We start from the raw sequence: 23365 nt of genomic DNA, 5'->3' as shown, positions 1-23365 counted from the left end.
TAAATTGTAGAATATCTTCTTCTTCACACAATAGCACCTGCTACCATCCAGACTGTACAACCAATCGTGTTTAAATTTTTAACACTTATTACCCTTGATGACAGACAGCTACATTACATTAAAGTTTCAGGTCAACCAATGCAGCGGTTCAAGAGATAGGAGTTTTAAAAATTTTCGTTCAATTATATACTGCGGCCAAACCATGTGACTTATGGCAACTTCCCAAACAATGTTTTAACTTCCTGACATGGGGAATATATCTGTGGAGTTTACCTCTATCTTCAAAAATGAGGGAGGAGATAGGTTTTAAAGTTTGTGCTTCAAAACATCACAACTCCTAAACCATGTGACCTATGACATCATGGTTTCTGTTCATCATGGGTATGCGATTATGCATGCAAAGTTTGGCCTCAATCAGTTCAACCGTTTCAACGAAAATGGGTTTTTAGTGGTTTTAAGGCTTTTCTCTTAAAACGATATGGCGGCTGAACCATGTGACCTATGACATCATTATTATTTGTTTTTTTCTGCATCAATTTGTACCGAGATGATGCTCAAGAAATTTCATCCTGATCGGAAGAAGTTTTTTTTACTTGTTGAATTATATCGACATAACGGAGGAACCTATGACATCTTCATTCACATATGCTATTCTGCATGGAGAGTTCTTTACAATGAGCTATGTCTCGATCTTTTATACACCGCTTTTTGAGATAGAGGTGCAAAGTTTTTCGGTTTTTCCAAGATGGCGCCCATACGGTGTGACCTATGAGGTCATAATTACCATTAAAAGATTCTACAGGCCGAGTCGTTCTTATGGTCAAAATTTCCTGTCAATCACTCCAATGACTGCAGAGAAAGTGATTTTTAAAGGAAATAAATCCAAAAAATGGCAGTGGCACAATCATTCACATGGTCTGAGAAGAAAAAAATGTAGATTTTCTTCTTCTTCCAACAATAACAACTTCTGGCTTCCAGACCGTACAACCAAACATGTTGAAATTTTAAGCACTTATTCCCCTTCATGACAGCTACATTATATTAGTTTCACGCCGATCAATGCAGCGGTTCAAGAGATCGAAGGTTTTTAAGATTCCCATTCAAATATTTATCGCTGCCAAACGATGTGACTTGACGCAAATTCCGAAAGACCATTTGAGCTTCCCGACATGGGGTACATATGTGTAAAGTTTCCACTTTATATCTTCAAAAGTGAGGGAGGAGATAGGTTTTAAAGTTTATGCCTCAAAATGTCATAACTCTTAAACCATGTGACCTATGACATCATGGTTGCTGAACTTTTTGTTCGTCATGGGTATGCGATCATGCATGCAAAGTTTGGCCTCAATCAGTTCAGCCGTTTCGAAGAAAAAAAGGGTTTTTAGTGTTTTCACAAAAAACAATATTTTGCAATATTGCGGCCGAACCATGTGACCTATGATGACAAAAAAATTTGGATTCTGAATTTTATTTCACTTCGGTCTTGCACAAAAAATATCATATTCATGGCATCAAGGGTTCTATTTGTCGAATTCTAACCTCGTAACGTTCGCACTTTTAATATCCTAAATACACATTTTTGGTCCCAAGGCAGAGTACTTTAGAATGAGCCATGACTCAATTTTTTCCATTAAGCCATTTCGTAGATATTGTGGGATCAAATTTGAAGGTTTTCCCCAAGATAGTGCTCATAACACGTGACCATGACGTCATAATTGGCAGTAAAAAAAAATCTACAGGCCTGGCCAATCACTTGGTGAAAATTTCGTGTCCATCGAACCAACGGTTACTGAGAACATTGATTTGAAAGTTTTTGGACATGGAACTATGGGGGGTGGGGGGGGGGGGGGGGGAAGAATAATAAGAAAAATTCTAGGAATAACAATAAATATTCCTCTACATTGTATGTAGAGAAACCTAATGATGTTGACATAGGTGCCTTCATTAGGTCGTCATAAATCGACAAATGGAACACTTGACCCGATCGGTATGAAATTTCTCTAGACTATCGGTCTTGCTTTCTGTATACAACAACGTTCTTGATGGTTTACTAAAGTCTAAATACCCTGATCGTTATCGGGTGATTTGTTCCTGTTTTTCACTAAGTCTGTGTTTGCCTCTTTCCCACCACCCTTCTTCCCCCTCCTCCTACCCCACACTTACTCCCCTAGTGATTTTAAGTTGATAAACTGTTCAATTGAATTACATAATTTGGTTTTGCTGTCGCACAGGCTTGATGGGCCTAAGTGCCCCCCCCCCCCCCCTGCATCAAAGTTCCTTATGTGTCTTTGTCAGGGAATTTTTTTTCTTCGCCACATGCATTTGTTTGTACAGAGGAAGCAAAAATACCATAGCACCGATATGGGAAGTCTTCGTTTTACTTTTGAAACGAGCAGCACTGTGTTTTTCAGCTTGCTGAAATAATGGGCCATAAGAAAATTGATCGGCCTTTTGGAATTTGTATAAAGGAATGATAAGTGAGAGCCAAATAGTGAGACTGACAATTTTAAAACAGCATGCTATGGAGAATGTTAACTCCTGTTTTAATTTTCCCTTCTCCACATTTGTCTGACAGTTATCGTCTCACAATTGGCAACAAGACGTGTGTTTTTGAGAAGGAAAATGATCCCTCCATACTCTGTGCCCCGTCGGCTGGCAAACTCATCCAGTATATGGTCGAAGATGGTGGACACTTGTTTGCTGGCCAGAGTTATGCAGAGATTGAGGTATGTACAGGTTTTGCATGATTGGGAAGTTGTAACCATATATTTTTTAGAAGACTTGCCCTGGAATTTTGTCTCTGAATATTTTTGTTCTGTTATGAAAATTAGAATGGTGACAAAAAAATATTTAAATGTGATTTTTTCCCCCTTTCATTGAGTGGAATGTTTGATATAATTATTTTTCTGGGAATTGTAATTCAGTAAATGCATGATTATTATTGTTTTGTCATAAATTCGTTTACTATTTCAAAATTATTCAAGTAAAGCATATGCCATATAGGAATGTGAACTCGGTTCATAACAAGAGTGAAAACGGCACTTAACTGGCAATTTCATGTCAGAAGCAGGCATCGTTTTTAGACAATTGCATTGCTGAATGGCAAGGCAGAAATTTGCTCAGGCCAATGGAACCTTGCACGAACAAGTTATGGCTTTGAAGACATGCACAGCCATATGAATGGCCATTGAGGGGTAAGGCACGCAGATTATAAAATGCGTGGACCAGATGTGATATGAAGAGGATGTCAAGGGACTGAGGAAGCAGTTCAAGGAGAGACAGAGATAGAGACAGAATTCACCCAGCTGGGATCACAACAGATTACATCGTTTTACTTACTGTGGTAGGTTCTCCCTTCAACCGAAGCATGATCTTGGAAGCTCAGCTAAACAACACACACATCTCCTTTTTTCATTTCTGTTCCTCACAATGATATCTCTCTCTTACACACACACACACACACACACACACACACACACACACACACACACACACACACACACACACACGCGCACACACAATGAGGCATGAGTGCCTTGTCTCACTGTTTCTCTCACTGGTCCGCCTGCTCGAGTACGTTGGTGGCCAATGGACGGAAAAGCGAGAGGGAGTGCTCTGGAAGCAAGGCTAGCGATGTGGACAAGGCAGAGAGGCTCTCTGGAAGGTGGAGGCATGGGTCACCTTGAGGGGCGCACAGTTTCTGGCTCTGCATGTTATCAAGATAGCCTTTCGTGGTTGGTCGTGTCTCTGGCAGATCGCATGGAGCTCCAGATGTCAGGGGTGAGAGTTTGGAGAACGACGAAGATGGCGTGACGAGAAGACAGGGGCAATGGGACATAGGGGTGTGGGTCCACACGAGGCGCGAACGGCTTTGCAGCCTTCGGATCGGGGCAGCACTCTGCAACTGGTTGCGTCTCTGATGGACTGCTTGGAGCCCCGGAATATCTTTGTGTGACAATGTTGGCGGCAGACATCACTGGTTTTGTGGGTCATGAAGGCAAGCGGGAGGTAAGCCTGAGCAATACAATTCTGCTCTCATGCTGGTCGGGCTGTCAGACGGGTCTGTGCAGTGACTCCCAGAGGGAAAAATCCTTACCCGGGCACCAGGGGTTAGTGGTGGTGGGGCATTGGGGAAAAAGGAGGAAAATCTCAAACAAAGGGGCACATTCCCCTTCCAGGAGACACCCTGTGGCTGTGCAGCCACACTGAGCAACCGGAATGCGCACTGCCAGCTATAATGACTGCACCTCCTCTAGTGGAATGGAAGATCGTCTCACAGTGAGACAGGGACCTACACCGAATGGAGAAGCAGGAAAGATGCTACCTGCCCCAGAACCATCAAACATAAAGCTCCAGCCAAGAAGCTTGTGCAAAGAAAGGTGTAGTGTTGAGGAGAGAAACCATCCTCCATAATATAGCATTTTAAACACATGAAGAGTGGGGGTGCATGATAAAGGAAAACGGTTTATGGACCAACTGAGGACAACAATCAAAATTGGCCACCAGGATAATAAATTTGAAAGGGTTGTATCGACAATATATAAATACCTGAATAAGAACAGAAGAGAGTAGTTGGCAACGAGGGCCAGACAGCAATAAATCAGCGAGATGAGGGCTCGCTGGGGGTGGAAAAAATGATGGCATGTACATGGCTGCAGTGGCACAGAGAGGGGCTATGCAGCAAAGCTGGAGCTCAGAGAGCCCAGCGGTAGACGAAGTGGGATGGAGGGAGTGGATGTGGTACCACCTTGGCGGAAGGGGTGAGGGGTTGGGGAGAGGGAGGAGGGAGTGGATCCACCCACTGACGTGGACCGGGTGACATCTTCACAGATGGGGGGTATGAGAATGGGAATGGCAGATGATGATAAGCAGGAAGACTAGAGGAGAGGAGGAAGATGAGGATGACTTCACTTTCTACCACGTTCCCCGCACAGACTGCAGTGGTTGAGGTGTAGGGATTCTTGAAGTAATTGGGAGAGTATTCGTGAACACGAATCGAGAAGGTTCATGATCACGTGGTTCGCTTCTTCCGGAACATTTCAGGTTCTCCATACGTGCACCACAGCATATCAATCTTTATCATGTTGTACCATACAATACCGTACGGTGCAGTGACTCAAGATATTTCTGGTAAAGATGTCATAGCGAACCCCTTTGGATTCAAATGAGTGATTCTGAAGGAGATTCTCCCTCAGACCATGCACCCATGGTCGATTCATCCGAGTGCATGGAGTGTGGAACCTGTATGTGACGTTCACTCTCCATCAATAACTTTTGACTTCATGTTCGTGTTCACGTCCGATGTTATGGCTGCAAAGACATTGTAAGTGCCCCAACCTGCACGATCTTTTTAATCGCTCCTTCCATTCTGTGTAAAATCTGACCTTTTCCTGGAGTCCATGTTATAAGGCCACAGATTGCATTAGTGTGTGGCGCGTGGCTTTCTTTCAGTGGACAAGAGCGTCGTTTATGCATCCTGAAATCGAGAAGGGGTTCACGACGAGGTATAATCACGATACTGTAGGAGCTGTGCTCCAATGTAAATCGGAAGAATGGATGCGACAAAAAGCTGGAATTCGTCCGAGTTTCTTTATTGTGTCAAATCAACTCGGGTACTCTGAAAAGCCCGTTTATCGGGCAGCAATATATATACACATTATCCCGGAGCGTTTGCCCGGGAAAGGCGAGAGGGGGCGTGCCTGGGCGTCCTGGACGAGGCCTGGCAAGTCGAGAGCGGCATGCCCGGGCGTGTCTGGACATGCCCGGGCGTCCCGGACGAGGCCTGGCAAGTCGAGAGCGGGCATGCCCGGGCGTCCTGGACGAGCCCGGCATGGTGATCGCTCCGCGTCCTCGGTAGGTGCAAGGCGATTGTGTATACCCAGCGGTAGCCGCTACACACGTCCCCCCAGAATCGACTTGCACCGGCAGGGTCAATTTAAGGGGGGTCCTGATGACCCGGCCAAAGCGACCCCTGGTGGGTCGTGGGGGGGGGGGGGGTCCGGTGTGGTGGTGGGCGGTCGAGTGGGGGGCACCGTGGACGGGGGGTGGCCTCGCCACGGCGGAAGGGCCAACCGCGGCGGTTGGTCGATGTCCATGTGCGCCGGCTTGAGGCGGTCCACCGCAATCCGGTCCGACCTGCCGCCGATGTCAATGACGAACGACTTGTCGTCCCGTCGCAGGACCCGGAAGGGCCTGTCGCACGGCGGCCGGAGTGGCTCCCGATGTGCGTCATGACGCACAAAAACGTACTCCGCTGTGCGAAGCGCTGGGGGGACGTAGGACTGGGGGTCACCGTGGTGGGACGTTGGCACGGGGACAAACCGTCGGGCGGTCTCCTGGAGGTCCGAGCGCTGGTGAGCTGCGGAACAGGGACTGGTAGCGTCGGGCACGAATTCGCCCGGGACGCATAGCACCTGGCCGTAGACAAGCTCGGCGGTGGACGCCCAGAGGTCCTCCTTGGGGGCCGTGCGGAGGCCCAAAAGGACCCACGGCAGCCGGTCGGCCCAACCGCCGTCCTGAAGGCCGGCCATGAGCGCGGCCTTCATGGAGCGGTGGAATCGCACGCACAACCCGTTGGCTTGGGGGTGGTAGGCCGTAGTACGGTGGAGCTTGACCCCCAGGTTGCGGGCGACCGCGCCCCACAGCTCGGAGGTGAACTGCGGTCCGCGGTCCGACGAGATGTCCGCCGGTGCGCCGAAGCGGGCGACCCAGGTGGCGATGAAAGCCTGCGCCACGTCGGAGGTGGTGGTGGAGATGAGGGGAACGGCCTCCGGCCACCTGGTGGTCCTGTCCACCATGGTGAGCAGGTGTGTGAAACCCCGTGATGGGGGGAGGGGGCCCACCAGGTCCACGTTGACGTGGTCGAAACGTCGTTTGGGCACGGTGAAAGGTGCCAGCGGGGCCTGGGTGTGTCGGTGGACCTTGGCCTGTTGGCAGGCTGTGCAGGTGCTGGTCCAATCGCGGACGTCCCGTCGAAGGCCGTGCCAGACGAATCGCGCCGACACCAGCTTCTGGGAAGCTTTCCGGCCCGCGTGGGAAAGGCCGTGGAGGGAGGCGAAGATGCGGCGTTGCCAGGTAACGGGCACGATGGGGCGAGGCTGGCCTTGGGAGACGTCGCAGAGCAGGACAGTGTCCGTGAAGGGGATGTTGGCCAGGCGGAGGCCCACGTCCGCCGCCCGGAGGGCTTGCACCGTGGTGTCGGTGGTTTGGTCCGCCGCCATAAGCGCGAAGTCCACGCCGAGGTGGACCGCGTTCGCGCTGGCCCAAGAAAGACAGTCGGCCACGGCGTTGTCTTTGCCGGCGACGTGCCGGATGTCCGTGGTAAACTCCGACACGGCGGAGAGGTGGTGCTGTTGGTGGGCCGACCACGGCTCCATGACCTTGGCCATTGCGTAAACCAACGGCTTGTGGTCGACGAACGTCGTGAAGGGTCGGCCCTCCAGGAGGTGGCGGAAATGGCGAACGGCCAGGTGTAGACCGAGGAGCTCACGGTCAAACGTGCTATATTTGAGCTCGTTCGGCTGGAGTTGCCGGCTGAAAAAGGCGAGTGGCTGCCAAACCCCGTTCACCCATTGCTCATGTACGGCGCCCACCGCGTAGTCGGAGGCATCCGTGGTGAGGGCGATGGGAGCGTTGAGCACCGGGTGAGCGAGCAGTGTTGCGTCGGCGAGGGCCCGCTTTGAGCTTTTAAAGGCCGCGTCCATTGCTGCGGACCAGACGACGTCGTGCTTGGCCGGCTTTCCCCGGAGGGCTTCGTAGAGGGGCCGCATGAGTTGAGCAGCGCGGGGCACGAAGCGGTGATAAAAATTCACCATTCTCAGGAATCCTGCAGGGCCTTTATGGTGCGGGGACGCGGGAACGTGGTGATGGCCTCGACCTTGGTTGGCAGTGGCACGGCCCCGTTCTTAGTGATGTGGTGGCCCAAACAATCAACGGCCGTCGTGCCGAAGTGGCATTTGGCCGGGTTGACGATGAGGCCGTGCTCGCTGAGGTGCCCGAACAGTGTTCGGAGGTGGAGGAGGTGCTCGGCCCGGGACGTGCTGGCGACGAGGATGTCGTCCAGGTAAACGAAGAGGAACGGCAGGTCGTGCAGCACGCCGTCCATCAAGCGCTGGAATGCCTGAGCCGCGTTCTTGAGGCCATACGGCATTCGCAGGAATTCGAATAAGCCGAACGGCGTTCGTCCGAATTCGTCCGAGTTTCTTTATTGTGTCAAATCAACTCGGGTACTCTGAAAAGCCCGTTTATCGGGCAGCAATATATATACACATTATCCCGGAGCGTTTGCCCGGGAAAGGCGAGAGGGGGCGTGCCCGGGCGTCCTGGACGAGGCCTGGCAAGTCGAGAGCGGGCATGCCCGGGCGTGTCTGGACATGCCCGGGCGTCCCGGACGAGGCCTGGCAAGTCAAGAGCGGGCATGCCCGGGCGTCCTGGACGAGCCCGGCATGGTGATCGCTCCGCGTCCTCGGTAGGTGCAAGGCGATTGTGTATACCCAGCGGTAGCCGCTACAATACAAAGTATTCCCCCCCCCCAAGTTGAAATTTAATTTAAAAAATTTTAATTAATTAATTTTAAATTTTAAATTTAAAAAAAGAAAATAACTCAATATGGCTGGTCACTCGACCTGGGGCAGACTTCGTGAACTTAACATTGCCACAGAGTGCAGAGGGGGTCAAAATAGTCAATATAGACAAATCTTAAACAGGCAGCAATGTATTTCAACACAAATTACTCTGCTCAATAATTCTAAAGAATTTAACCACCTTGCTGGAGTGATGCCATGTTTGACTTCACGTACTCTGATCGACGTTCCAATTGGCATATGCCATTCAAATACACCAACCAGATTTGCTCTGTGGAATGCCTGATCAATGAAGGCTTAGGGGCAAATCCACATCTATCCGGGATTTTGTCTCAAATCGCCTCGACATTCTTTCTCTCACCAAGACATGGCTTGCCAACACTGCGAAAGACAGACATACTCTTGCAGACATTCAGACTACACGTCCAAACTTCGCTTTCTACCACATTCCCCACATAGACAGCGGAGAGGTGTAGGGGTTCTTGTACACAAGAGATTAAATGTAGCTGAGAATCAACACCATAACTTATTATTTTGCATACATTGAATGGACGCTGACATCTTTAGAAACCTACACGTTTCGGTTGGGAGTGATATTTAGACCACCAACTTTTAAGAATAACAGACATACACCGACAGCCTTCAACAAGGAACTATCTTCGCTCCTTGAGGTTCTCTCCATCACACGTCAGAAACTGCTATGTGTGTGTGTGTGTGTGTGTGTGTGTGTGTGTGTGTGTGTGTGTGTGTGTGTGTGTGTGTGTGTGTTTGCATCCAAGAACACGCCAATTGTGATTAACCATTTTGAAATAGCCACTCTTTGGTTTAAATGCTGAAGATTATGTTTAAAAAACATTTTTACGGCGTAGCTCATCGGGCAAAGTAGTCTAGAACAGTGTTTGTCCGTCCTTATGTATGAATGTATGTCCCCTCAAATGTATGCCAATCAGAGATGAGGATCTGGTCACATGACAGGGTGATGTGATTATGTCTGATGTCATTACGGCATACAATGGCTGACTCCACACTCTGGCATTTTGATTCCAAAGTCGTTCAGGCCGAACATATCGTTGAACTTGTCATATATCACAATCGCCATGCCCTAGCTTTACGTTTTTCATTCGGTGTGAAACACAAACAAACCGAATGTTAAAATGATCATCAAATATCAAAAGCATAGATGTTATGGATCTTCCAACGACACAGTACATATAGGCCTTAGGCTTCATGCCTTCATACTTACCTTCAGGCCACTTCGGACAAATTAGCCCAGGTTTCTTAATACAGTCGTGTTGTATTTATCGTGGTGTTATATAATAATAATAATAATAATAATAATAATAATAATAGCGTTAATACTAAAAATATAGTAAATATAATTAATCGTAACACTGCAATCCCCTTGTCATTATTGCAAAGTTTCTAGATTGAAGCGGTGTACGGTTCATGAATCAATAAGAGTTTAACGTGTTACAAATAACGCGGAAGTAAGGAATCGGCCTCGGTTTTTTTAGTAATATCATTTTCATAATAATGATAACGTAACGTTAATATTATAGTAAATCTAATGGTAACATTAATCCCTTCGTAGCGACTGCAAAGTTACTGGAGGTTAAAATATATCATCTTCTATATATTAAACTAGCGGCAGTTTTGTGTCCGGCCATCACGCTAAATCATTACGTCTCTGATGTCATTACGATGGCTGACTCCACTGACTGACATCTTAATATACAAGTACACCTGCTTACTACGGGAGCGGCAGGAAGGGTGATTCTTATTTGGGGTATATAGATTACAGTCGGTCTATGGTCGGGTCTCAAGAACATTGGGTGTGTGTTCATTTACCAAGTTTCTTGTGGAGAGATCGCCAATTGATTTGATCATTCGAGCAAGCACTCCATTCAAAACCATTAAGGAATGGCTGGCTTGGCAAGCTCTAGCTAGCTGCTCAGTAAATGAGCACATCCCGGTCTTCCTCCCTTTCAGTTTCGTGTTAAACAGCAGGAAAAGTGGGTTTCATTGGTGGTTTTCAAAACAAAACCTTAATTGGTGGGTTTCAAAAGGCCACTACGAAAAACGCCACTTTTGCGGCAGAAGGGTCATGGTATTTACCCAACCCTTGTGGGGTATATAGATTACAGTAGATCTTCGCTCAGTCCTGTAAGTAAAACTTACCTCACGGATGTCGGGATTCCTCCAAATTTCTTTGTTTAATGTTACAAACAGCATTATCGACTGTTTAAAATGCTAATCATATGTGTTTGTGGTTTATAATATTTTACAAGCCCAGTGACGCCGCTGTTAGACTTCCAGGTTTGTTTTTAAAGTGCCCACGTGAATAGAAGTGTCACTTGAAAACGCACACAGCGCATGTACGACAGCCCTCGTTGGCATTCGTATGGCATTTTGAAAGTCTCATATTCCCAGAACCTCCCACTTGGATGTCCTTTCTTGAAGTGAAACAAAAGTAAGATTACAAAAGTTGAGTGTCACTGGATCTGATCATTATGCAATAATTTTTTCTCCACATGTTAGGGTAAAACACAGAAATCTATTGTCAAGTAGCCACATATGTGTTGGTAAATTTCTCAATAATTTCTGTCGAGGCTGCAGGATGTCTTGTGTATGATTGGCATATGACACATGACCTCACTTATTCGTGTGCAGGTTAGTGGTTTATTTTGAAATGCATGGTTTCTCATCATTTCTGCGGGCAGGTGATGAAGATGGTGATGAGTTTGACCGTGATTGAGTCAGGTTGCATACATTATGTTAAACGTCTTGGTGCGGTGCTTGAACCTGGAGTTGTCGTTGCTCGTCTTCAGCTTGATGATCCTACTCGCGTGCAGCAGGTAAAGCACAGCCATCTTTGGGAAGTCACTTTATAAGAATCCTTCCGTCATAGACATATTGGAGTCATTTACGTTCTTCCATTTCGATTGTTGTATATGCTTCCCTATTTTAAAGCTATCTCTATCATCAAAACCTGTCTGCCTGGTGTTGGCTTAGCGGTTAGGGTGCTGGCTTGGGATCCTAGGATCCTGGGTTCGAATCCCGGTCATTCACTGAATTAACACCAGGGGGGTTGACTCAGCCTGTCATCCTTCCGAGGTCGGCAAATTGAGTACCAGCTAGCTGGGATGAATGATCCCGGGGTGTACCCCGGTTTAGAATAAGTACACCATATCCCTGCGCATCGTAAGAGGCGACCAAGGGTTGGCGTCAGGAAGGGCATCCGGCCATAAAAACATTGCCTCAAACAGGGAACCATGATTGTCATGGGGCCCGCAAGGCTAACCCCCGCTCTTGCGGGGAAAATGGCCTTAAAACGATCATTCATTCATATTCATTCTCTATCATCAAAAGAAAACTCTTGTATTATTTAGGCAAGGGGAATTTAGGTTTTGCGATTAGGTGAGGGGACAAATGGTTTATGTTTGCTTCAGATAGGTATATGTTATCATTGGTTGTTGTGCAATTAAATATTTATATTACTTTATGGGACTCAAGAAAAAATGAAGTCATTGCTTCTTTTATGTCCAAGCTCTGTCACTGATTGTTGCTCCTTGTGTACTTCCTTAGGCTGAACTGTACACCAGCAAACTCCCAGTTCAGGAGACAATGCCACTACATGGACACAAACTTCACCAGGTCTTCCATACTGTCTACGAGTGCCTTAACCATGTGCTAGCAGGATACTGCCTTCCAGAACCCTATTTCACCCCCAAGGTAAGCTTGAGTGAAGAGTTTTGACCAACATGTTTGTAGTCACCATCATTGTGTGATTATGCAGTGCTGGATGTCATAAGCGCATGATGGTGGATATTGTATGTGTTTGTGGTGTGTAGGTGACTGCTTCGGTCAGCCAACTGATGCAAACCTTGCGTGATCCATCGCTGCCACTGCTGGAGCTCCAGGAGATAATGACCAGCGTTTCAGGTCGTGTGCCCATTGCTGTGGAGAAAGCCATCCGAAAAGAGATGGCACAATATGCCAGTAACATCACCTCGGTGCTCTGCCAGTTTCCCAGCCAGCAGGTGTGATCATTACTTTGATAAACGAGGGCCATCCCAAACCTTTTGAAAAGCCTTATTTATCCACTTGCACCTATATAAGACACATTGTACCAGTGATAAACCCTATTTTTTGGAGGACGGGATGGGGGACAGCATATTGATAGTCCCTCTCCACTTTTTTGGTTAAAAAGGTGTACATGCAATACTCGCAAAGGATTACGAAGCAGTTTTGCTTGCAATTGATTTAATATATTTTATGAAAAGTTTGAATGAGCGATTAATTACTTAGCTAGTGGAATATGAATAAGATGGTATGCTTTTGGGAGCATTGTTTACATCAAGCCCATATGACCGAAACAGAATTACTTATGTTCGGTTGGAGCCGCTTCGCTTGGCTTATGTGGCTACAGCTTGCTTCAACCTCTGCATGTTGCAAACTGCTCCATAGAACGCGTGGATCGACACTTGAGAGCACTAGTTGACAACGTTTGAGGACTTGTCCAATATCATCATGACTTGACTTGCCCTCCTCCTTCGCCCCCTCCATCCCCCTCCTCCCTCCACTCCCTGGGCATTCTGAAGATGGGGTCGACATTTTCTTAGCTTTCTCTCAGACTTATGCAGCTATCTCTCAAAGTCTTTGAGCCAGGCAGGTGGTCTTTTAACCCTCTTTCTTCATGCTGGGCTTGTAACCGTTTCATCCCTTTCATTATCATCTTTGATTTGCATTAGTGCCGTCTCTGGATAGAAGGCCAGGTGTGCCTGATTCCATTTCTTTTTTCTCACTGGGCTTCTTCTTCCAGTTTTCTCCTGAATCAGCAAAGGCTCAATGTTTTTGGCAGTCCCTTCACTCACATGCACAGGTTCCTTTACTCGCACATGATCCCTTGGTTTGCTGTCGGAATCTTCACTCCCCTTCTTTGGTCGGTGTAATCCTTGCTTTGTGTCTGTCTATTGATGACGGTGTCCTTCACATTAACGAGCAGTTCGGAATCACTGACGAATGGAAGGATGTTCAACTTGGTGTGCATATTCCTTTTGAGGAGCAACTTGAACTGCGATACACCTGTAGTGGCATATAGCCCAGAATTTCTGAAAAAAATTTGTTACCACAGGTTTCCGAGGTTTACTTTCTCATTATACATTCTTCATTAACTCCTTCAGCACCCTGTTAAACCTTTCCAGAGCAACGTAAGCTTAGGTGTAGCATATGTTCGAATGCATTTGCCATATTTGTCTCTCTTGCAAAAACTAAAAGAAGATAGTGGAAGCGAATTGCGGCCCATTGTTGGTAACATCTCGGTGGAGATTCCACTAAAAACTGAGAAAAGGAAATCAGTAATGACCTCTGTGGTGTCACTTGAAGTAAATGCCACCTCGGGCTGCTTACTGTAATTGTTGACCAGAGTGATGGCATAACGTCAATCCCATGTGCCAAGTTTGAATGGTCCAACAATGTCTATTGCCACTTTGTTCCATGGTTCTCTGGGGTAGTTTGACTGGCTTAAGTGGAGCAGGGAAGGTTTTCATGGTTTTGACGCTCAGTTGACAGGACACACAAGACGATATAATGGATTGCTCAAGACTGCCCATCTGTGGCCATCAGTATAGGACACTGAGATGCTGTTTAGTGTGCACAATGTCCTGGTGACTTTCATGCTCAAATTTGACCAGTTAGGTGCGCAATGACAGCGATACGATCAAACAAGTCCCTCACATCACAAATGAATTGGCCACGGGCAGTTCAATACAAACAGTGAAGTACAGTCGTGGCCAAAAATATTGGCACCCTTGCGCTTTTTTCAAATAACTCACAATTTTCTCTAAAAACAAGTTGAAATTGACAAAAGTATTTGGTCTCCACAATTCTTTATTTAATATTACAGAACCATTGTTTTTGATTCCGAACTTAATATATCCTTTTAAATCAGAAAATAAAAAGAAATGGCATTGACAAAATTATTGACACTCCAGACTTAATATTTGGTAGCACAGCCTTTAGACAAAATATCTGCAGTCAAGAGCTTCCTATAGCCATGAATGAGCTTCCTCCACCTCTCTACTGGCAGTTTGGCCCACTCTTCTTGTGCAAACTCCTCCAGTTCTCCCAGATTTGAAAGGTGCCTTCTCTCAACTGTTTTTCAGATCTCCCCACAGGTGTTCAATGGGATTTACATCTGGACTCATTGCTGGCCAATTCAGAACAGTCCAGTGTTTTGTCTTGAACCATTCCTGGGTGCTTTTTGAAGTGTGCTTGGGGTCATTGTCCTGCTGCAAGACCCATGACCTTTGACGGAGACCTAGCTTTCTGACACTGGGTTGAACATTGCGCTTGAAAACGCCTTGGTAATCTCCTGATTTCATGATGCCATGCACACATTCAAGGTACTCAGTGCCAGAGGCAGCACAGCAACCCCAAAACATTACTGAACCTTCTCCATGTTTGACTGTAAGGAAGGTGTTCTTTTCTTTGAAGGCTTCATTTTGTTTTCTGTAAACCTAGAGATGATGTGCTTTACCAAAAAGCTCTAATTTGGTCTCATCTGTCCACAGGACATTCTCCCAGAAGGATTTTGGCTTGTTCATGTGTGTTTTGGAATACTCCAGTCAGGCTTTATGTCTCTCTCTCAGCAGTGGGGTCCTCCTGGGTCTCCTACTATAGAACCCCCTTTCATTGAGTTGGTGACGGATGGTGCGAGTTGAAAATGTCGTACCTTGTGTCTGAAGGTCAGCTTGAATCTGTTTGGCAGTTGATCGAGGTGCTTTCTCCACCATTCGAATATTCCTTCGCTGCAATCTTCTATCAAGTTTTCTCTTGCGCCCACGTTCACGGAGGTTGGCTACAGTGCCATGGGCCTTAAAATACCTGATAGCATTGCGTACGGTGGACACATGAACATGAAGGGCTCTGGAGATGGACTTGTAGCTTTGAGATTGTCCATGCTTGGCTAAAATCTTGTGTGTGACCTTCTCAGACAATTCTCTGGTTTTATTTCTTTTCTCCATGCTCATTAGGGTACACACAGTGACACAAAACAGCAGAATGACTCCTTTTCTCTTTTCAAACTGGTTGAATGAGTGATTTTTATATTGCATGCATCTGCAACTCACCACAGGTGAGTTCATTTCCAAAGTAAAGGAGAATCACCTGCTTGAAATCTAATTTTGGACTTTTAGGATGTCTGTGTGGAATAAGCTAAGCTTTAGTAATTTTTTGAGCTTCTTTTGTTTTGCTCCACTGCATACCAAAGAAATACATATGTGGATACCAAAATATATTTTTTATTGCAACAATTTTCTGGAAGAAATGGTGCATTATTTGTAAAACGTGCAAGGGTGCCAATATTTTTGGCCATGGCAGCATGAAACAAGCTCAGGCACAACTAGTTTCCTTGAGTTTGGCTAGCCTTTCCAAATCTGGGCATGCAGCAGACATAGTTCAGGGCAGGTTTCACAGGCAGCAAAAACTCTGTTCTCATAAGACAGAGCAGTCAAGGTCGGCAAAATACCGGGAATCGGCTTAATTTCATCCTCAGCAACACAACTTGGAGACAGTTAGTGGCTGTGTAATTTCGCTATCCAGGGAGATATGTCAGGTCATAAGAGAAGCAAAGCATTCAAGCTGACCAAATGGCGATTTTGCCGTCTGGCACAACAAATGTCTTTTTCGCCAGTAGTGTGGTTTTTTTTTTTTTTTTTTTTTTTTTTTTTTGTATACAAGATCGAGGCTCGTGAAAGAGCGAACATTAATCACACAGAAAGACAAACAGACACATAAAACAAATAACATCGGGAGCGGTAGACAAGATGGGGAGAGAGGGGGAAGGACACAAACACAACATTTGAGAGCAGGGACCGAGAGACATGGAGACATCGAGAGATCTGTGGGAGGGAGAGGGCTTTGGGGGGGAGGCATGTGAAGGGGGGGAGGCATGTGAAGGGGGGGGGGGGGTGGGAGAGGTATAAACATATGGACACTGCCAGGATTTCCAGGAAATAAGTTGGAATTTCAAACAAGGTGGATCTGGGGTGAATTAGTGGGGGTAGAAAAGATCAAGGTTATGGATGGGGGAAGATAAGAGATGGTGGTGAACAGCTGTTTTAAAGACCTGGAGGGAGGAGAGGGATTGAAGGGAGTGTGGGAGTTTGTTCCACAGGCGGGAGAAAAGAGGAATGAAAGAGTGAAGGTGAGCAGAGAGCCGAGCAGGTTAGTGCTTGGTTGTTAGTTTGAAGGGTGAAGTGACATCCGCAGAGGTATGTCTTCCAGCATTTATTTTCAGCAGGAGCCAGTGTTCAGGACCACCCCACTTCCCCCCCCCCCCCCCCCACCTTCTTCGACAGGGGCTTTGGCAGACACCACAAAAGTATGGCATTCTTCATGTGATGGTGAAGCTCATGCAATCTATGCACAATGGAATGAAAGCAGAGTTTCATGGTGATGGGAATGTGTGACCCTAGAAATAGAAGTAGAGAATTGTCTGCAACAGGGATGTACCATTGCCCTGCTATTCAATTTGTACTTCCATCTGGTGATGGAGAAATGGTGATAAGGTTGCCATCCCTTTGGCGTGAATGTACAATCAGACCCCGCTATTCGTGGTCCCACTATTTGGTAATTCCGCATATTCGCAGCTGGTAAATTGTGACCTGCTTCTCTATTCGCAGCCATGTATCCCGTAAATTTGCGGTTTTTTGCTGCCGCAAAAAAAAATTTGTCACATGCCGCAAGCATGACACAGTTATAAAACCCATCTTTCACCAGCCATGCACAAAGCAGCTGGACATATGCAAAAAAAACATGTTATACGAGCCACGATTATGACCTGCTTAAACATCACACGGTAAACATTGCTTCGCAGGATGCTTTGCGGGATATCCCGTCATTCACACTGTGAATAGCTTCACGTGATATCCCGCCATTCACACGGTAAACATTGCTTCATGTGATATCCTTCCATTCACACGGTAAACATTGCTTCACGTGATATCCTGCCATTCACACGGTCAACATTGCTTCGCAGGATATCCTGCCATTCACACTGTGAGCAGCTTTCTTCGCGGGATATTCCACCAGCGGCATAACATGTCATCCCCGTGAGTTACTGGACAGAATGAAAACACTCCACCGTATCTATTAGTACAATTGGCTGTCTCCCATTTCCCCATTGAAACAATGGCACGGCATGCATTCGTGGATTTTCGTCGACATTCGTGGGGTTTGCCTCGACATTTGTGGATTTTCATGATTCGGAACCAATCCCCCCTTTTTTCAATGAAACAATGCCCCGCCATTCGTTTTTCGCAATTCGCGTAACTTTCCAGGAACGTATCCCCCGTGAATAGCGAAGTCCAACAGTAATGTATAAATGTGGTGGCAAACCTGTGGCGGAAAGAATCCAAATACCATATCTGATGGCATTGACCAAGCTATTTCTCGCATATGATGCAGTTGCAGGATGTACAACCAGAGAAGACAGAGAAGCAGCTCTGGTTCTTCACGAAGTTCTTTTTTTGTGTGGGCTGAAATTAGGAGTACCAAAGACAAAACTAATGCCTGCTGGAGGACTTTACTTACGATGATTATGACTTGCATCCAATCTATATTAGAGGAGAAGCAATTGAGGTGGCGAGTGAATTTGGATGTCTTCCTTCAATCATTGACATTATTGACTCATGTGGAGACATCTTGAAGGAGATAGAGAACAGAATTGCTCGTGCCTCGAGAGCCTTTGGAGCATTGCAAAGACCTGTTTTTTATGGACAGTGACTGTTTTTTAAGACAAGGAGACTGCTCTACTGTGTGATGGTGCTTAGTGTGCTGTTGCACAGAGCTGAGACATGGGCTACAGAGAGAAATGCTTCCAGGAAACTTGATGTTTTCCACAACAATGTCTCCAAAGCATTTTACGAGTTACCAAGACTCAGAAACGAGATTTATTGTGGCGTTGTAATTGATTGTGAAGTGCTCTATATATGGAATGCAAATGGATGAGAATGTGGAGAAGAATAATTAATAATTGGGTCAAAATGTCAAAGGGAAAAGTCAGAGTAAATACGCATTGGCCTCAACAACCTAGCCGCATGCATCAGGTTGAGGCGGCTGGGTTTTGTAATCGTTTGTGTTTATTTATTTACCAGTTGAGCTTCAGCATGGCTGTCCAGGCCATAATCATTTTACCATTTGTGGTTTTGTCATCGAATTTTCAAAAAACCTTTATTATGAGAATATGAAGAAAATCAAGTAATAAAACGTACGTTTTTTTTTTTAGCTGTTGTTTTTTATTTCATTACTTTTTATTTTTAAGTTGTTAGGTTGAGTGTGAAGTGGACACGGGTGTGCTTTGTATTTTGAAATGATTTCTAGATGTATTATTGTTTTACGTATGTGCATGTACAGAATTATTTAATAATCTTTTCACATTTTTATTCCATTCTACACTGGCATGTCTGTAATAGTAATATTGAGTCTCCAACTTTAATGAGTACAACAACAACAGGCATTTTAAGGCCATTTTCCCTGCAAGAGCGGGGGTTAGCCCCCAACTTTAATGAGTCTTCAACAAATATAGAGTCTCCGATGAAGAAGACCTGCAAAGGAATCTTCTGAACTTAATTACATTCGAGATTGCCACAGATATAGCTCACAAGGTTAAAAGGACTTTTAAATGCAGACTTGTGCAAGTACATATCTACTAAAGTACTAAACCATGATTTTGGAAGCAGTTTGTGCATTTATGTGATATTGGTAATCCTGTCTTTGGTGAGTTGTCCCTGTGATGTTTTGCTTGAAATTGTTTTTCGAGTTTTGAATGATACAATTTTGAAGTTTTCTTTTTTTTGTCAGATTGCTAACATTGTGGACAGTCATGCAGCTACGCTGCAGCGCAAGGCTGATCGTGAGGTTTTCTTCATGAATACTCAGAGCATCGTGCAGCTTGTTCAGAGGTAATGTATTGTCACATAAGTCTTAGGCCTCAGCCACATGGTCTAAACTCAGATTGCCCAAGTGGTCAAAGCAAGAATTACAGTTTTCAGCCTTTCGCGTATTTTGCTTTATTTGCTCTTTTGCTCTCATTACCCGAATGGTGGGAAAATAACATATCTCCACATGTACTGATACAAAAACATAATCCTTCTATTAATTTGCATTTGGTCACTGGTTTTGACACTAATACACATTTTATTAAGGACTCTAGGACTCTAGGACTCTAGGATCTAGAAAAAAACTAAATTTTTTCGGCTCCATCCCTACCCCATTTAGAATCCTGTTTGGGCACGGACGACTTGCTAGTTATTTAATGCAAGTAATATTGAGAAAGCATCTGAAAATGCAAATTCTGTCTGCATCCGCTTTTTATTCAGACATTATAAATTTTTGGATAAAATTTTTGATATCGGCTTTTGATAAAATTATAAATTTGTCTTCTCCATATTCTCATAATAATGCTGTTGAAAGTTTGATGACAAAAGCTCATATGGTAAAAAAGTTACGGCCTGGACACACACACACACACACACACACACACACACACACACACACACACACACACACACACACACACACACACACATACACATACACATACACATACACACACACACACTTCAGTACACTTTTTTTTGTTGTACTCATACACACATTAAAGTTCCACTACTCCTTTCTACACATACACACTTGTAGTATTAGTTGTAGTAGTACTGGCAGTTTTTATTTATGCTGAATTACATGATAATTCACAAACATTTACAATACGGAATAATAAATAACACAAAAATACAAATTTAACTCACAAGTATTATCAATACGTAATTAAATTGATCTTTATTGCTCCTTTTTGAACTTGATAAGACCAGAGTGCCATGCTGATGCAGCATACTCAAGCATAGGTCGAACATATGACTTATAAATGGTAATAAGCTCTTCCCAAGGCTCTGAACTTAATCGACTCAACATATGTATACGTCTCCTATTTTTAGATAGCATATCTTTTATCTGTTTATCCTACTTCAAATTATCCTGGATCCACACACCTATAATTTTTTTTTTGTTTAAAACTTCTACAACATTCTTACCAATTCTAAGAACCAGTGATTCTGGAAAAACTAGCTTGAAACAAATTTATAGAGGTTTACATTTATCTGATTCAAACTAAGATAATTCTTCTTTGTTCAATCATTAAGATCATTGACTTCAATTTGAGCTTGAGAAAGTGTACTTGATGCCCTTACTTCACCAATGTGAAGGTCATCAAAATATTTCCACATCTGTAATTACCCTGCGCTCGCGAAGCGAAAATCAGTGTTAGGCATTTTTTTGCATACATGTGGCGAACGTGTGGCGTGGTGTGTATGCATTTTTAAAATTCATTTTCTCAGCAACCGTTGGTCCGATTGACACGAAATTTTACCATAGGAGTGCCTCCTCCATAGGTCACGTGGTACGGACGCCATCTTGGTAAAACGTTACACCTCTATATTTCCCAAACTGCTCATTGGAAAAAATGGAAACGAAGTACTCCCCATGGGGAATAAGATATGTTAATGATGATGTCATCGGTGCCTTCATTATGACATCATAATTCAACAAGTACAACGCTCGCTTGATCTGATAAGAATGTAAAAAAAATAATTCCTCTGCAACTGTTAGTCCGATGGACACGAAATTTGGACCATAGGAGTGACTCCTCCTGTAGTTTATTTAAAAAATGAGAATTATGACGTCATATGTCACGTGGTACAGGCGCCATTTTAGAAAAACCGAAAAACGTTGCACCTCTATCTCCAAAACTGCTCCATGGAAAAAATTGAAATGTGGCTCATTGTAAAGAATTCCATATGGGGAATAGGTGTTGTTAACGATGACATCATTGGTGCCTTAATTATAACATAATTTGACAGGGACAGCTCTTAGTCTGATCAGTTTGAAATTTATTGTGCGTGATCTATGCAACAATTATATTAGAGAATATAAATTTATGATGGCTTCGCTCATGGGGTCTGGCAGCTATATTGGATCAAATAAAAAAAACTCTTCAAAACAGAAGAGTTGACTCGCACCAAGTTGACTGTGCAGGTTAAGTATTCTGTGAATACCATTTAGTTTTTTCATTGATTGTGCTGAGAAACATTTTTCATTGATTTTCATTTATTGTGCTGAGAAACTCAAGAGGACCAATCTTGGTACTTTGTGGAACACCACAAAGCCGGGACTCCCAATCAGAAAGTGCACTTTGCTATTTCACGCTATGTTGTCTGTTGTTCATAAAGTCAGCATCCCATGGTAGAAGCTCACTTCTAACTCCTAATTCAATCAACTTAGTGAGGACAACATTGTGATCTATAAAATCAAATTCCTTTGAAAAATCTGTAAAAATATGATCGAAAAAAAATAATCTGTAACACTGTCTGGTTTAGCAAGGTTCTTACACAATTCATGCTACATTTCAATCAAACAATGTGTTATGGAAGATCCTTTAAACTCCCATACTGGTAATGGTCAATAATAGCTAAAATATTGTACTGCATCTATTTGACAATGAATCCCTCACATACTGTTGCACACTGAGATGTCAAGGAGATCGGTCTTAACTTTGTGATAACAGCTGCCTTCTCTTTCATTATCGGAACAACAATTACATCCTTCCAAACCCGAGGAACCTTGTCTTCTCTTGGTGATGAGTTGAAAATAGGGGTTAAAGGAATACTCAGTTTGCATGCAAATTCCATTGTGATTATATTTGGTATGGCGTCAGAACCAATGGCTTTCATAATACTGGTCTTACTCAACTAATAGTGCATTCCCCAAACTTGAACTGGGGTGGCTTTATAGCTGGAAGGTATGCAGGAAGTTCCTACACCATCAGAGGAGATCGATTTGGGACATTGAGAAAAATTATTTGGAAGCTCTGGCTCTTGGATCACACTCTTGGCCATAGTCTCTCCTTAGGCATGTTTTGGGGTTGGCCTCTGTGGTTGGACACCAGCTGGGCATCCTTGGTGTGCCTGGTCTCCTGTATACCTGCGGAGCTTTTGTCCACGGCTTGACGAAGTACTGCTCGCCCCTCTGGGCTGGCTCTCCTGCCTTTAATCTTGCTCTGCTAGGCATTATAGGGCTTTCAGGGTCTTTGGAGCTCTTATGATGGGGCCGAGTCTGTGAGCCTATCGCTTCGCCTGTGGGTTGGTGGTCTCTGTCTTCTCTTCTTCTGCCTCCTTTCTGGACTTGTGTTCTCTGTCTTCTTCTGCCTCCTTTCTGGTCTTGTGTCATCTGAATTCTCCATGCTCTTTCTCCCATAGGTGACTGCGGGACGCACGCAGTCCACCAGAGGCCCCCTCCTGGTAGGACTGCCTGGGTCCAGGGCCTCTGCTCATCTCCACTCATTTATTCTTATATTTTCCCTTAAATTCTCTATGTAACTGTGTACCGTGTAGCGCCACCTGGTTGTGGTGGCAGAGGATATTACAATTCCCTTTTCTACCTGGGCAACGTTGAGGTTAAAGCACTCTTCACACAGGTAAATAAATTTTGGCAAACAGGAAGACGAATTGGTCCACCAGCGAAGTGAAGGGTAGGCTCCGCTCGTCATGTATAAAAACAGAAAAAAGAAAAAAGACAGCATCACCTGTCGTGGATTTATTATATATCTGCCTAAGCCCATGGGCTCTGAGCAAAGGATCAACGTCCTCCATTAAAATATCCTAATATAATAAAATCACAATCGGTATACATTGATCAAAGCATATCTGTTATTTTAACCAAATGGTCAA

The 23365-nt window shown here is 44.8% G+C and overlaps 1 protein-coding gene across 11 annotated transcripts in view; it reads left to right on the top strand.

Moving 5' to 3' along the window:
* LOC137430068 (acetyl-CoA carboxylase 1) overlaps nucleotides 1-23365 on the top strand; it is a 763460-nt gene that overhangs the window by 472066 nt on the left and 268029 nt on the right. For 10 of the 11 annotated variants that reach the window (XR_013623831.1, XM_078780164.1, XM_078780162.1 and 7 more), the window contains 5 exons: nucleotides 2576-2726; nucleotides 11303-11437; nucleotides 12168-12314; nucleotides 12434-12622; nucleotides 19446-19546. Coding sequence is in view for 10 of the 11 variants with exons in the window: in XM_078780164.1 (XP_078636290.1) it covers nucleotides 2576-2726; nucleotides 11303-11437; nucleotides 12168-12314; nucleotides 12434-12622; nucleotides 19446-19546 (723 nt within the window). In the remaining variant the exon portion in view is untranslated. Of the gene's footprint in view, nucleotides 1-2575; nucleotides 2727-11302; nucleotides 11438-12167; nucleotides 12315-12433; nucleotides 12629-19445; nucleotides 19547-23365 lie in introns of those variants that run through there. The other variant, XM_078780165.1, reaches the window with a different exon arrangement.

Source organism: Myxine glutinosa, chromosome 6, assembly GCF_964187855.1.
Source record: "Myxine glutinosa chromosome 6, kmMyxGlut1.1, whole genome shotgun sequence".
In the NCBI taxonomy this organism is placed as follows: Eukaryota; Metazoa; Chordata; class Myxini; order Myxiniformes; family Myxinidae; genus Myxine; species Myxine glutinosa.
The sequence above is the reverse complement of the archived record's forward strand: the minus strand, read 5'-3'. Positions and strand labels throughout refer to the sequence as shown.